Genomic DNA, 15,455 nt, shown 5'->3' with positions numbered 1-15,455 from the left:
CTCCCACATCTTGGTCTGCTCTGATCAACACACACTTGGACTACAGTGGGTGATGAAGTCCTACGAGAATATTATCAATCCTCTGCAGTACACTTACAAAAGTCACTATTCCAGACAATGAAACTTGATAATGTTTCTCTTATCTTGTCTCAGCAGACCTCAAAGCTAATAACACCTTATTTATAACAAACAATACCATGCGTTTGATTTCCATGCCAGAGGATGACAGACAATTATTTGAAAAACAGTAGTCTAGAAACTGATGTTCCTTGTGGTACTAAGCAGTGTGTCCCAAGGCTATGGCTCCCAACTGTTAAAAGTGCATCCAGAAACCCTGTTCTGAGTTAAGATAACCCATTTGGCTATAATACTACTGCTACTGCCCTAAAAGAACAGAATAACCACAAACACAGCACATTGACAGTCCACATGCAGAGCTAGCAGCTTATGGAATGCCTAAACACATCTCTGAAAACGTGGTAAGACATCATGCAAGCTTGGGCATAGAGTACCTCATCCTAAAGGTATGCTCTAGGTTTGTGTTCCCTTCATGCTACTTGCTATCACACCTTAGACAAATTTGTTTCTAGCAACCACCCCTGTAAAACCCAACAGACAGTTAAATAGACTGGTGGACAGGTTTTTGGACAGATAGGTAGGTAGTAAGTACATACAGAGTCCAATGTCATTTGCTGTTCTAAAGATGTTATATGGATGCCATGTACTTGAAGGTACTTCTTCAGAAAAAGCTTTTCTTGGAGAACTTTTAAATCTCTGAATCCTTGCCTTTGCTATCCAATATGGCTATCTAACACTAATCTGTACTTGTCCATCTCCATGATCAAGAACATTTCACTGACTCCAAGAAGCTTATACTAACTCTATATTGGGGAATATTATGGCTAATATCACAAATATTATTAGGGTTCAGGATTAATCAACCTCTGAAGGCAGAGTACTGAAAACCAGGAATTACTTCTTTCTGCAGTAAGGAAACTGCTTCACAATGTTTCTGCAAGACTTGGGACAGAAAATGACTTCATGTACTCCAGTCCAACATACTGACATATAACCATTTTAATTGACACAATATAAATATTCATGTAATTTACCACTGGGATTATGCATCGATCTCAACTGCAGGACTAGTAACCAGATTTTGGGATCCAAGTTAACACCCTTTACTTCTCAGTTATTAATAAGGATAGTAATTGCTATGCAACTTGTGAAGCATTTATACTGACTATCAGGTATTCTTTAATCACAGACTGTCCTAGATTCCTCCTAGTTCTCAGTTTGCCTTGGCTGCTACACACAAAACCGTATCTGCACTGGGGGTAAATGGAAAAAAAAAAAGAAAAAAAAAGGAAAGGAAATAAAAGAAAAGAGGAGGAATGGTTCAGTTCAAAGGAAACTGTTTTGGGGACAATTTAAGAAAGTTACTACGTAGGCAGAATTTAGTATAGGCAAGCCTGAATAATTTCATCAGGTAGTTATTCATGAGAACTTTGCAGAGTTAGAGTACAAAATGTATATAACTTTTTTGATGCTTCCTCTCCGTATCCCCTAGTTAATCTTCACTGAACAAGTAAATTTACACATTTAACTTTATAACTGCAAATACTTTACTGTTCAGTAACTTCTGGAGTCCACATTTCTTGAAATCTTGGACAATAATTCCTAGTAAGTTTGACATCAGGTCCAGTACACATTCCTTGCATACATTACAACTGTTTTTATGCAATATAAATATTATCAGGCAGAAATTCCCAAACCAGCTTTGGAAGAAAGACTGCCAAGACACAAGGTTCCAAGAAAACAAAATATTTCACTGAAAATTGAGTGCTAATTGGTACAGATGTTCACGAAGCCTGTGCAGCTGTGTGATTGTAACCCACATTTGTGCATCTGTAAAGAGCTGAATACTGCTACAGAATAATTTGTCTAGAGCTACTTTAATAATTTGAATACAGTGTTACACTACTAAACACAGACATATTCCAACTCTCTAAGACCAGCCCGAGATGGTATTTAAAAACTGATGTAGCAATTGCAGTGTTGAAAAACTGGTACACTGCTAAGAATGACTACTGTGTTAAACCGGACTTATATGGATGACTAGGAAGCCCTTACTTTCTGCAAATCTCAGTCGTGGATGACCACCAGCTGTTGTCACAGATAAAGAAGCTACAAAACTCAATCTTACAACTGAGCAGAAAGACAAAGTAATAAGTACTCTTCATCTCCCATACAAGGTACCAGTAAGTGCTCAGTGTAACAAAATGTAACTTAGCTGTTTGGATCAAACTGACAAAGGAAACTAAGAAATGAGAAAGTAATTGGTAATTCATCTTCTACAGTCAGAGGTGGGCAGAGAGGAATAATTTTAATGCAATACTAACCTATCAATGTAGTAGCTGCAAAACCGTAATTGAGCATAAAATCTAGCTGTAAACAAGCTGAAGGAAAAAAAAAAGTCACAATACTTACCTGCGACTAGTTGTTTTCTTTTCAGTCTTAGTTTCTTCCTCTTGAAGTTGCTGTTTAGCATTTTCATTTGTATCAATTTTCAACTTCTTGGCAATGCGTTCTTTTATTTGAAATCTCTCATTGCTAGCAGCCTCACCTTCTACACTATCAGCATCTTCATCATGTTGCTCTTCCTCCTTTATTGATTTAAAATGATAAAACTTCTCCTTTAGCTTTTTTTTTCACTACAGAACGTTCAATACAGAAAGCTTTTCTTACAAATATAGTCCCTTACAAAAAAAACAGAACAAAATCAAAACCACACAACAAAAAAAAACCCAGCTTCATTTCAAAGCAAACTTTTCAAATAACTATCTCCTTATTTGGTTCAGAGGGGAAAAAAAAATAGGAAGAAGATAATTAAATGTTTTTTCATACACAAATTATATCTCTTTTGTGTGGCTTAAAAAACTAAAGTAGTCTATTCTAGACTGTAAACCCTCACAGGTCTGCAGAAAACCTCATAACAATGTTGTACTAGTCCAGTCATGAACCTAAAATTTGATCAAGGCAATACATTAAACATGTCCTTCATTTTCCACTACAAAGGAAAACAAAGCTTGTTAAGAACTTCCTGTCTTAGGGCTACACTACCGTCACGACAGGACAGAAAAAGTTTGCCTATCACTCTCTGTAAATGAATTTACAAATACCACATTGATTAAAGGAGTCTGTGAAAATCTGTGGAATCAATCATCCTGACTCACTACAGAGGTATTATGCTTCCAGCATAGTACCAGCAGAGTAAGGCAAAAGGGAATAAACCACCTTGGTCCAAAGACCTTTGGAAGGAGAAATAAGTCATTCCTCTCAGTAACGAAGAAGCAACCTGACCAAGGCAATCTAAGTTTGACTACTTCCTTCCTTGAAGAAGGAAGCCTGCATGACTCTTAATGGAAGGATGCCAGCTCAAAGACTAGAAGCACATCTTTTTATATTGACTTTGGAGTGATGATAATTAGCTAAAGAAAAAGTGTAAGATGCTTTTTAACCACATAGAAAGAAAAGAGACTTAGAAATGGTATAACAGAGGACTGTACTGTATCCAGGAGACTCCCAGGATGTCAGCACAATGCACATGCCCTTAGTGTGACAGAGGTAGGAGGAAGAGTAGTCTGAAGACCACAGTCATAAACATGGAGGGGCAGAGGGGGGAAAAATGAAAGTAGAAAGAAGTACAATTTTGAGAATAAAAGAGGAAAATCAAGAGCTGGATTTCAGATGTTGTATTTGAGTCACTGTTTAGGAATCTTCAGACTACCATGCTTAGATTTTAGACTTGGACAAGAGAAGACCAGGAATAAAAATTGAAATCTATGAATATTCAGCACACTAAAATAGATGAATATTTTGTCACTGAAATAACTGCAAGGTTGTTGTGGGGGTTTTGTCTGTTCTTTTTAAATAGTAGGAAGAGAAAAGTAGAACACAATCAGCATTTCACTTAATTTCCCAGACAAAGGAGATAATGAAACTTTCCAAAGGATTTGCTTACTGATCAATTATCAGGAAGATGGGATGACAACAGGCCTCAATGGCAGGGGACAGAATCCAGAAAAGGATCCTGACAGCACTGTGTTCAAGGTGTTGAAGTGTCAAGACACAGCCCTGGTAGAGATCTGGTTAGGGCTCAGGTAAGAGCGTTTCACTGAAACACAAAGAGTTGGACAGAATTTCTAGAAAAAAAAAAAGGACAACACTAAAGAAACTGCAATTTTTAAGTAGTAAGCTAATGAAAAATTACAGAAATCTGGGTAACAGGAGGTGGGATCCATGGATAGTATTTTAAAATGGAAGAGACAAAATGGTTCAACTTATCCAACTCAGCTGAATCCCCTACTTTCCGAGCCTTCCATTCCCCTCACTCTGAATAGGATTTCACCAGTTTTCTTCTAGAAAAACTCTGACAAAATAGGGTATAACCTTCCTCCTCAAGCCCTTCCCTCCTGCAACTCTAGTCTTTTCTCCTGCTCAGTCTCCTCCTTCAGACAGACTTCTTCTGTCTCACCAATTCCATCTGATCTTGTATCTTTTAGACTCTCATTTTTTTTAAGTCTCATTACCAACTAACACATATAACATATTTCCACTAAGAGTGTGCTACATGACAACTCAGGAGAGAAGTGGCTGTTCAGTTGGATGATGGTGTCCCCTAGTGACACAGAAATGCAAAACAGCCTGCCTGGAAGCTGTACTAGTTCTTGGTACTGTTGTTAGGTGGGTGGAGTTGCCCTATTCTTCTCTTTGCTCTGGAAATAAAAATGCAATGAAAGAGTTTGTGTCAGAATGACTAATGGCTACTGTATGTAATACGATTTAGCCATTTGAGAAGACTATTGACTCAGAGGGCAGATATCAAGCTTTACCTATCCATAGCACTACATGAAACTTACTTTTCAGTGACTAACTGACAAATATGGAGAGCAAAACAAGTTATTCGGAAAGGAGAAATGGAGGATTGTCACTGGTGGGGAAAAAAAATTGAGTCTTGTGAATACACTTCGTATAATGTTTTAATTAATGACTTAGGCATAAAAGAGGTTTAAGAAATAGCGATGAGGTACTGTTAATACAAAGGATGAAATGTATGACCTTGAGGACTGCAGTAAGACAAACAAGAAGATATTTAATAGTACAGTAGGGAATAATAACAGGAGTTTCTCTTATATGCTAGGGACTTATTTTCTGAAGGAGGTAGGGAGATCTGAAATAATTATTTGCTCATAGGATGGCTATAAAACCGACAACATATTGCAGCCATGTAAATGCAAAAGTGATCCTGTGATGAAATATATCCAAGAGATTATGAAATACTAGCACCACTTTACAAGGCTTAAGTAACTGCCTGAAATTCTACATTCTAGCTAAGATCTTTTAGTGAAGTGAAGTCTAAGAAAAGCCTTTGCAGGAAAAACAAAAAAAAAAAAAGCCTTCCTATTTCCTACTTCATTACATTATTGTAACAGCATTCAGATTAATTAGGCTGGGAAAAAAAAAAAAAAATATATATATATACCTAACATGTCCCTGTTCTATATTCCCTGAATCCAGTTCACTTAATAAAAGGGATATTTGAATATCTGAAGAATTATTAATTAAATGCCAATCACAGAACCTTACACTTTAATGCCCCTGCACAGCAGGAATTACAAAGGAGAAGAGTCCAAGAACCTGAACTCATACTATGCTTTGTGGAAAAAACAACATGAAAGAGACTGTTTTCTTTTTTTTAGGCAGAAGAATGGGATAGATTGTGTCTTCCCTTCACTTCCACAGTGCATCAACTAACAGTGCAGTACCTGTGCATGGTGGTTAGACATGGAAAACAGTACTTTTCAGGATTCACTTTGGGGAATGGGAGATTACATTCTAAGCCAAATATTACATCCTTGTCCCAATAGCAACTCAAAGCAGTACCCCCATGACCTATGGCAGGAGGCAAAGACATACTTCAGCTAGCAACCTTACTCTGCACCACATATGAAAATCTCCTTGTAATTAAAATAGCCTCCATGTTTGGTTGAATGTTACTGCTGGTTATTCAGATTTCTTGTCTTTCAGAGGTGATAGTTTTCATCAACACAATTTAAGTGACAAATATTCACTTAAATTTTGTTTCCTTGAACAAATCTTTCCAACAGGACTCTCACTCATATACAGATTTCCTCTCAGACATTGGAGTTATATCATTATTTATGATGAACTTAATTTTAGCTTTTTTTTTTAAGAAGCAAATTCAAGAAGCAATTTCAAGCAATTTTTATTAGTAGTTTGTCACTCTGTAGTATGTAACCTATATGGTCCATATATCTAATCTACTGACCAAAATACCCGGTAAGCAGTTTTTATAAAATGCAGTAGGTAGCATGAGGTAGTAATTCTACCCTGCTGCGAATGTTCACTATGGTCAAACCTTAGAATTCTGAAAGGGCCTCCAGCCTTTTGCTGGAAAACTGACTTGAGATAGTTTTCAAAAACCTCTCAAGTAGCATTTGTTCCTCTAATCTAATTCACATATAGTTGAAAACAAAGACTTATTTGTAAAAAAATGTTACTTACCTCACTCCAATCCCTTTCTTCACTTGCTGCTTCACTGAAAGAAGAAAAATAACCATGACTACTTTGAAGTACCAGAGGGGACTTAAAATACTGGTTAAAAAACCCAGTTTTTAAATTTAAAAAAAAAAAGTTTGCCTAGCTGCTTGAAATTTTAGTCAACCTAGTCATTTATATCATCCTCACATTAACCTTAAAAGTACCAATTATTAGTATTTTCTATCATTTGACTGTCATATCCCTTCTAATAAGAAATGTTTAAAAGCACAGGATAAAACCACAGACTTTCATACAACGGATAAATTCCAACCATAAGTAAGTTCTGTGGCTGAGCCACAGATTGAGGTGTACATGGGGATTCCCAGAGCCAAGGAAATGTAAGGAAGAGCAGAGAATGCTGCCAGAAGCCAGCAGCTTGAGACAGAGAGGCTGACGTGGCTTAGGCACTGCCAGGAGCAACTGTAGGAGATTTAAATGGCCCTGGGGAGCACTGGCAGGGTGTGCAAACAGGGATCAAGAAGGCACAGCAGTTCACGCAGCAGTTTGTGTAGAAGTGTGCATGAGAGGGGCTGTGTCCCCTGCTTGTAGGCCCGCAGCCCAGGGAAGTGCTCTAAGTCTCTTCCATAATGGTGGGCACTCGCCTCAGAGTTAAAACCAGTATTTCTACAGAGAAAGCCCCTGAGATATCTGATACTTCCACCCAGATGAAAGTGGTAAGGAAGGAGACTTCAGTACAGATGGTAGGCTGAACGAGTGCCCAGATTCTTCGCCTGGAGAAAAGGAGAGTATCTGCAAAAGATGTGAACAGCTTGATCATCTATTGCCTCAGAGTTACATGGAACAGTTAAGTTTGTGCAGTATTGGAGGGGCTGAGATGGAGACAGATCAGTGATTTCAGAACTGTGCTCCAATGTACACAGCCTGGGAAACAAACAAACTGGAGCTCTGTGCCCAGTGAGAAAGTTATGGTATCACAGGAATAATTGAAACATGGTGGGACAACTCACATGACTGGAAGACTGCAATGGATGCCTATAGGCTGCTTCATAAAGACAGGTAGGGAAGAAGAGCAGGAAGAGTTGTGCTCTGTGTTAAGGAGAACCTTGAATGTATAGAAGTCAACTACAGCACTTGTGGAAGCCCTATCAAATGCCTCTGGGTCAAGAACAGAGGAGTCATCTCCAAGGGGGATCTACTACCAACCTCCAAACCAAGACAGTGAGGCCAATGAAGCAATATTTAGGCCACTTAAGCAAGCTTCAAGTCAACAGAACCTGGTTCTTACGGGTGACTTCAACTACACAAATATCTGTTGGAAGAACAATACAGCAGATCACATGTCATCCACCAAAAGTTCCTGGAATGTGTAGAGGACATTTCCTCATGCAAATGTTAGAGATGCCAACCAGGAAGGAGACACTGCTGGACTTGCTGCTCACAAACCAAGAAAACTTTCTTTGTAATACCTGCTAGTTATAGCCTTGGCTGCAGTGATCACAATATTGTGGAGTTTGGGATCCTGCTGAGCATGCTGAAGGTTAGTACTAAGACAAAGGCTTTAGATTTCCAAAGACCAAACTTTAGCTCACTCAGAGCTCAGTTGGGAAGGATTCTATGGGAAGCTTTTCTGGACAAAAAAAAGGAGCTAATGAGTGCTGCAAGTTTTTCAAGAACACTTTCCTGGAAGGACAAAAACAGTTCATCCCATTTAAAGGGAAGTACGTGGAGCAAGACTCCCTTGGCTTAACTGCAAGCTTCTGAGTCTGCTCAAAACAAAAAAAAAAAGCCTACCAGAGATGGAAAAAGCACACAAACACCTGTTGAGAACTACAAGGACATTGCCAGGGTGTGCAGAGATGCAGTTAGAAAAGCAAAAGCTCAGCTCAAACCAAAATTGGCCAGAGCTGTCAAAAAATACAAGAACGGTACGTAAATAAGCAGAAACAGAAGGAAAATCAGGGCATGTCATCCATATCTACAAGAACGGCTTAAAGACGGATCCATCAGTCTTACTTTAGTCCCTAGGAGAGTTATGGAACGAATCCTCCTGGGGGCTATCACAAGTCAAATGAAGCACATGACTGGGAAAAGCCAGCGCAGATTCACCAAGGGCAAATTGTGCTTGACAACGTGATCACCCTCTACAAAAAAGTAGTCTGCTAGGTTGATGTCCAGCAGTGGACACTGTCTACCTGGATTCCTCCAAGCCTTTCAATACAGTTTCTCACAGCCTCCTCCTAGAGGAACCGATGCATTACAGTCTAGACAAGTGGTCTGTGAGGTGGGTAGGGGACTGGCTGACAGGCTGCACTCAGAGGGTGGTGGTAAACAGCTCCTTTTTAAACTGGCAACCTGTCACAAGTGGGGTCCCCCAAGGATCAATACTGCGCCCAATGCTGTTTATTATCCTTGTAAGTAATGTAGATGATGGGATTAAGTGCATCCAGATGAAGTTTGCTGATGATACCAAACTGAGTGGGGAAGTGGACATTTGGGAAGGGAGAGGCAGCCCGCAGAAAGACCTGGATAGACTGGAAGAGTGGGCTGATAAGAACCTTACGAAGTTCAATAAGGACAAGCATACGGTCTTGCACCTGGGCAAACACAATTCAGGAGCGCAGCACAGGCTGGGATCTACCTGTCTGGGGAGCAGCTCTGTGGAAAGGGACCTGGGGGTCCTGGTGGACAACAAGCTCAATGTCAGTGAACAGTGGGCTGCTGTGGCAAAGGAAGCCAACAGGATGCTTGCTGGGTTGCATCAACAAGGGCATCAGCAGCAGAGATACAGACGTTATTAACCCACTCCAGTCAGCGCTTATCAGGCCACACTTGAAATACTGTGTTCAGTTTTGGTCCCCACTATGCAAAAAAGATGTGGACAGGATGGAAAGGGTCCAGAGAAGGGCCACAAAGCTGATCAAAGGACGGGAAGCCTGCCATATGAGGCAAGGCTGAGAGAACTGGGGTTGTTCAGCCTCGAGAAAAGAAGGCTTAGGGGTGACCTTATCACCATGCTCTGGTAGTTAAAAGGTGGCTACAAAGAAGATGGAGACTCCCGATTTACAAAGAGTGACATGGAAAAGATGAGAGGTAATGCGTACAAGTTTCTCTTGGGTAGATTCCGATTGGACAGAAGAGGAGAAAGAGAACAATCAGTCACTGGAATAATCTCCACAAGGAAGTGGTGGATTCACCAATACTGGACTCAAGATTCAGCTGGACAGGGTGCAGGGCTATCTTGTGCAGACTGTGCTTTTGCCAAGAAAGGTTGGACCAGATGATCCTTGAGGTTCTTTCCAATCTGGTATTTCTATGATCTTGAGCTATCCAGACAGAACACTAATGTATACAGTTAAAATTAAAAACCAAACAAATAAACAACAAAACCCAAGACGGATGGTTTTTATCTCATATATCAACCAATTTCTAGCATTTAATTGCAAATAGACTTCTTTATATAGGCATGTTCCACACGCACTATACTGCTAATCAAGCTTAACATCAAAATTTTCATTTGTTATACAGTTACAGTTTAGTTTATTGAAAAAGGAATCTACTTGAATACACCATGGTTAACATATCCACTGTTAATTGTCACAAACTAATAGTGAAGATCCTTGAAAATTTTTCCATACCACAATTTAAAAAAGAAGTTATGTTACAGAAACAAAGTAAGGAATAAAGGAGTCCAAAAAGTCAAGGCTTTGTGATGTGCTGTAAGCAACCAATAAGTAATCAAAGTCACCAAAGAAATTGTAAATTTCTTGGAATCAATAACATTAATTTTATTTTAAAAATTAATGCAGAAAATTATCTGTGGAAGTATTTCTTATTAGAAGATTATACTTTTAAAAAACTCCAAAAACAAATTTGTAAGTATTAAAGGAAATATTTAGAATGCATCCAGGTCTATAATTCTGATGTGAGTCCTACCAAGTAGAAGTCCCAGTAAGAGGTAAAATGACCTACTTTGTATTTGTGACATGGCTATAAAGGGAACTGCCTTACCAAACTCTGGGAGTGTTCTGAAGGGGCTACACACGGTTGTGGATGATCTCTCTGACACATTCATAGACAAAATTCAAAGTAAATAAAAGTAAAGGTAGGCACATGAGGAAAAAGAGTCCCACATACAGAACAAGAAGCTCTCAGCTGACCTTCACTGACCACAATGTGTTCCTCAAGGGTCCATACTGGGACCAGTATTGTTTAGTATCTTCATCGATGACAGAGACAGTGGGATCGAGTGCACCCTCAGCAAGTTCACAGATGACACCAAGCTGAGTGGTGTGGTTGACATGTCTGAGGGATGGGATGACATCCAGAGGGGCCTGGACGAGATCAAGAAGTGGGCCCAAGTGAACCTCATGAGGCTCAACAAGGCCATATGCAAGGTTGTGCACATGGGTCAGAGCAACCCCTGGTATTGATACAGACTGGGGTATGAAGGGATTGAGAGCAGTCCTGCAGAGAAGGACTTGGGGATAGTGGTGTATGAAAAGCTGGACATGAGCTGGCTATGTATGCTTGGAGCCCAGAAACCCAACCCAATCTAGCTGACAGAATCATAGAATGGTTAGGGTGGGAAGGGACCTTCAAGGGTCATCTAGTTCAATCCCCCCTGCAAGAAGCAGGGACATCTTTAACTAGATCAGGTTGCTCAGAGCCTCATCCAACCTGGCCTTGAAAGGCCTGATGCGTCTACTCATTGCACGGAGGTTAGACTAGATGACCTTTAAATGTCCCTTCCAACCCAAACTATTCTATGATTCTGTGAAAAACAAACTCTCGGAGTTGATATATTTTCATGGAATTGTCTCAGCTCAACACTCAACAGTGCTTAAAAGAAAATAAATCAGAAGTTAAGAAGTATTTAAAAGAAACAGAGAAGAAAACAGAGACCACCTTTACGCAAGCATATAGATTTATGATTCAGCTCATTTCTAATATGTTGTTTAGATTTGGAAAACAAAAGATATTTTAGAACCAAACCAAGGCTGAGAAGAGCAATGAGAATAACCACTGGTACAGAACAACTTTTGTGTGAAAAGAAGTTGAGTAGGCTTTAAAAGTTTAGGCTAGAAAAGAGATGGCCTAAGAAGGGACTGCAGTAAAAAGAGGTATAAAGGGACTGACTGCTCACTGTCTCTTCCAGCATAAGAGGTAGAATTTATAAAATTATCCCAGTAGCAGCCAGGTTCAGAACAAAAAGGGGAGGTACTTCCTCCTGCAGCACACATGAGGGTGTGAATATAACAATATTACACGAAATTAAGTACTTTGATGAGAGCTCTATTAAAGACTACTAAATAGATGAACCACATCAACTCTGACAGTCCCCTGAGCTGAAAGTAGAGGGAGGCTGGGAGACTACTTAGGTAAATGTGCTTGCCCTGCTCATATTCTTTCTTGGGCATCCACTAATGGCCAATGTTGGTGACAGGATAGTGGGTTGGAGGAACATTTGGCCCGATCCAGCACTGCCACTCTTAAAGAGTAGCAGACAAACAATGAGTACACATGACACTAATCAGGTGTAACATCCTGAAAGTAAATCTGTTCTGGAAATCGGAAATCACATATTAACCTTTTGACAGCAGGAACTGAGCTTAGATGTGGATCATCCTTCAGTAGATCATGACTACTTTTACTTTTTCCCTTCATGCTCTGTTAAAAAAAGAAAAAAAAGAAAAAAGAAAAAAGATATTACAAATCTCAGTGTTTAAGAGAATAGATGGTGAAAAACTATAATAGTAAGAAAAAGATAATTCGTTTCTTGTTAGCTTTAGCCTAACCAGTAAGCATAAACACTTAACAGTAGAAGAACAAAGGCTCCAGAAAGAGCACCAAAGTGACCCCATGGATTTAAAAAGTACTTTTTGCAAATAGCAACACACTTAATTTTAAAGGAAAGATTAAAAAAAAAAAAAAAAGAAAAAATATTATTTAATGATTACAATAATTACACATCAAAGATACATGGTCTAACACATATATACTTGAATGAATGAAGACGTAAGAACTTGACTTTCCAATAACGGCATATGACAACTCAAAGAACTACCATATACAAAGCGGTACTTATCAATTGGTAGAACACTATTTAGACACCTAGGGGAAAAAAAAAGAAATGAACAACCTGCGATACAGCAACCTGCCACACATCACGCAGGAATCGTCTACCAAAGCAAGCAGTTAAATAAATCTAACAGCACACAAGACCTTCAGGCAGAGAGACTGCAGTAAGAAAGCATTAAAGTATTTCCCATGCTAATCCAAAAAGTACACTTAAATTTCAGACTGAAATCAGACTGAAAAATCTCTGTTAAAGAAACAATCTGTATTGTGACCTGAATATCTCCATTTCAGCTGCATTTTATAATTCTTTCAGGAAGACAGTAGTTGGGTAGATAACAAAATCTTACCCAGTTATGTGTTCACGAGCTAGATGAAACATAAGACAAGCATTTATCACCTTTGTAAACTGCTCCAAACAAGTTTAATGTTTAATCATTTTTTGAAAGTATTTATCATAGAATTATATCATAGAACAGTTTAGGTTGGAAGGGACCTTCAAGATCATCTAGTTCCAACCCCTGCTGCCCTGGGCAGGGACACTTTCCAGTAGACCAGGTTGCTCAAAGCCCCATACAACCTGGCCTTGAACATTTCCAGGGGTGCAGCACCCACAACTTCTCTGAGCAACCTGTTCCAGTGCCTCACCACCTTCACAGTGAAGAATTTCTTCCCTATGTCTAATCTAAACCTTCTCTCTTCCAGTTTAAAGCCATTAACCCTCATCCTATCACTATGTGCCCTTGTCAAAAGTCCCTCCCCAGTTTTTTGTAGGCCTCTTTTAGGTACTGGAAGGCTGCTATAAGGTCTCCCCAGAGCCTTCTCTTCTCCAGGCTGAACTTCTCACTTTAATCATGTTCTGCTGCATGAAAGTTCACAACTTAAATTCCAAGAGGGAAAAATATTTTTTTATTTGTATATTTATTTGCTCATTTATCTTTCTGTCTCACCTTTCATACTCTAAGAAACAGGAGATAGTCATTCTCACATTTCCCTCCTTCTCTCCATTTTGTAGAAAAAGTTGTCATGAGCTATATCCCCAGGATCGAGCATCACATAGTCTGATTACTAACTGAAGCAAGTAGGTACCCGAAATGTACAAATAAGCAAGAAAGCCTAGGGCTTTAGAGAAATAATTTGGTCAGCAGTAGAAATGAGGATGACAACTTGTTAAAGAAATTTTTAAACCAACCTTAATTTAAGTGGCAAAGTGAGGCAAGCAAATGTTAGATCAAAGACTACCTGTCAACTCTACTTCTGTGAATGTGGATACTTCATGATAGCGCAATATTTAATTATGATAATGCACTATTTTCCCCAAATAAGCATACTTAATTTTGGACATGGAATGGTTACACATAAGAAAATGGAACTAGGAATGAGCTGGCATTGAACAAGTTGATCTATTCCAAACATCAAGTGTTTTCCTATCAAATCACACTCTTATAATTAAGGAAGTGAAGAAGAATAAAGCATCTATCATGTCCACGAATTTTAAACAGCAGACATAGACCTACACTATGAAGTATGAAACTTTATGTTTACAGAAATGTAAAAATATCACTCAGTGACAGAAGGCACTTTCAAAGCTAGAGAAGTTGAAATCCTCTGTTTTTTTCAATGTGTTAAAATAGTAGAATCATATAAACTGAAATAATTTCTAGTATTATGGTGCAAAACTGAAGCATAAGAAGAAGATTAATAAATTCAAGCTTTTCACAAACATGCAAAAAAGCTAATTTTAAGCTGAAAAGAAAAACAGGCATTATTTAGTACAGTACCTGACTAACTCTATTGACTTCTTCCTCTTCTTCTTCAGCTTCTTCCCCAAAGGAAAGCAGGTTAAAATTTCTTTAAGAGAGAAAACACATTTTCTAGTAAAACTTTAAATCCTATCTTATTAACATTCCATAAACTTTAAACATATTAATTTCATATTGTTATGAGATTTAAAAAAAATAAACAACAACTTTGTCCTCCTAAAAATACCAATTTCAAACAACTACAACATTTGCTTTGAAATAAACTGCAAATATTTAGAGAAGCACATTCTATTCTATTCCCAAGACAAAACAATCTGGGCAGCTAAGCATCACTTAGAAAATGGTAAGACAGAATTTAAGAAATACTGTCTTGACTAACTTTCACAGACTCTCAAATGCTGACAGCTCTGAAAACAGAGCAGTTGCATTTTAAAAATTTTTTTAAAAATTTTTTTACTCAACACAGCAACATTCAAGTGCTAAACACAAAATTTCAAAATATGATGCCTCAGAAAGGCATCAAATGCACACACACTCACTGAATATAACTAGAAGAAATAAATATCCTGAACTTTTTCTTTTTTTTTTTTTTAAGTTAATTGTTTACACCATGTTGGAACCAGTCGATCACAGCATGTTGTATTTCTGTCCAACAGAACCGACTGCACACACAAACTTTATATTTCCTATTCATTTTCATTGCGTGTTTATGACTACCAAATTTCATTCACAGAAATTGAAATTTCCAGTGTCAAAATGGGAAATTCAAAAACCTCAAACGACTGAGCTATGTACCTATTACAGTCATCTCAATCACAAAATAATGATTGCACACTTGTGCACAGGAAAGGCTTAAGCTACCTTTCACCTCTCTTCTGCAACAAACTATCAGCAGGCATGAAACAGTTACAGCTCAGCTGATGCACAGTAACCACTTCAGTCAGAGCAACTACATTTGTACAACCTCTTCAGAAACAGGGAAATCGGTTTTGCTAAGATGAGAGAACATTCTGCTGTGCATTTTGGTAAAGT

The 15,455-nt window shown here is 38.5% G+C and overlaps 1 protein-coding gene across 1 annotated transcript in view; it reads right to left on the bottom strand.

The window, feature by feature from the left end:
* Nucleotides 1–15,455, bottom strand: part of CWC27 (CWC27 spliceosome associated cyclophilin) — a 117,417-nt gene that overhangs the window by 93,778 nt on the left and 8,184 nt on the right. Inside the window, exons 7-10 of the mRNA XM_086770941.1 lie at nucleotides 14,442–14,511; nucleotides 12,173–12,252; nucleotides 6,589–6,622; nucleotides 2,491–2,666 (exon numbers count right to left, since the gene is read on the bottom strand). Of these exons, the coding sequence (XP_086627067.1) occupies nucleotides 2,491–2,666; nucleotides 6,589–6,622; nucleotides 12,173–12,252; nucleotides 14,442–14,511 (360 nt within the window). The remainder of the gene's footprint in view (nucleotides 1–2,490; nucleotides 2,667–6,588; nucleotides 6,623–12,172; nucleotides 12,253–14,441; nucleotides 14,512–15,455) is intronic.

Source organism: Chlamydotis macqueenii, chromosome Z, assembly GCF_036417535.1.
Source record: "Chlamydotis macqueenii isolate bChlMac1 chromosome Z, bChlMac1.mat, whole genome shotgun sequence".
Taxonomy (NCBI): domain Eukaryota; kingdom Metazoa; phylum Chordata; class Aves; order Otidiformes; family Otididae; genus Chlamydotis; species Chlamydotis macqueenii.
This window is presented reverse-complemented; position numbering and strand designations above follow the sequence as displayed.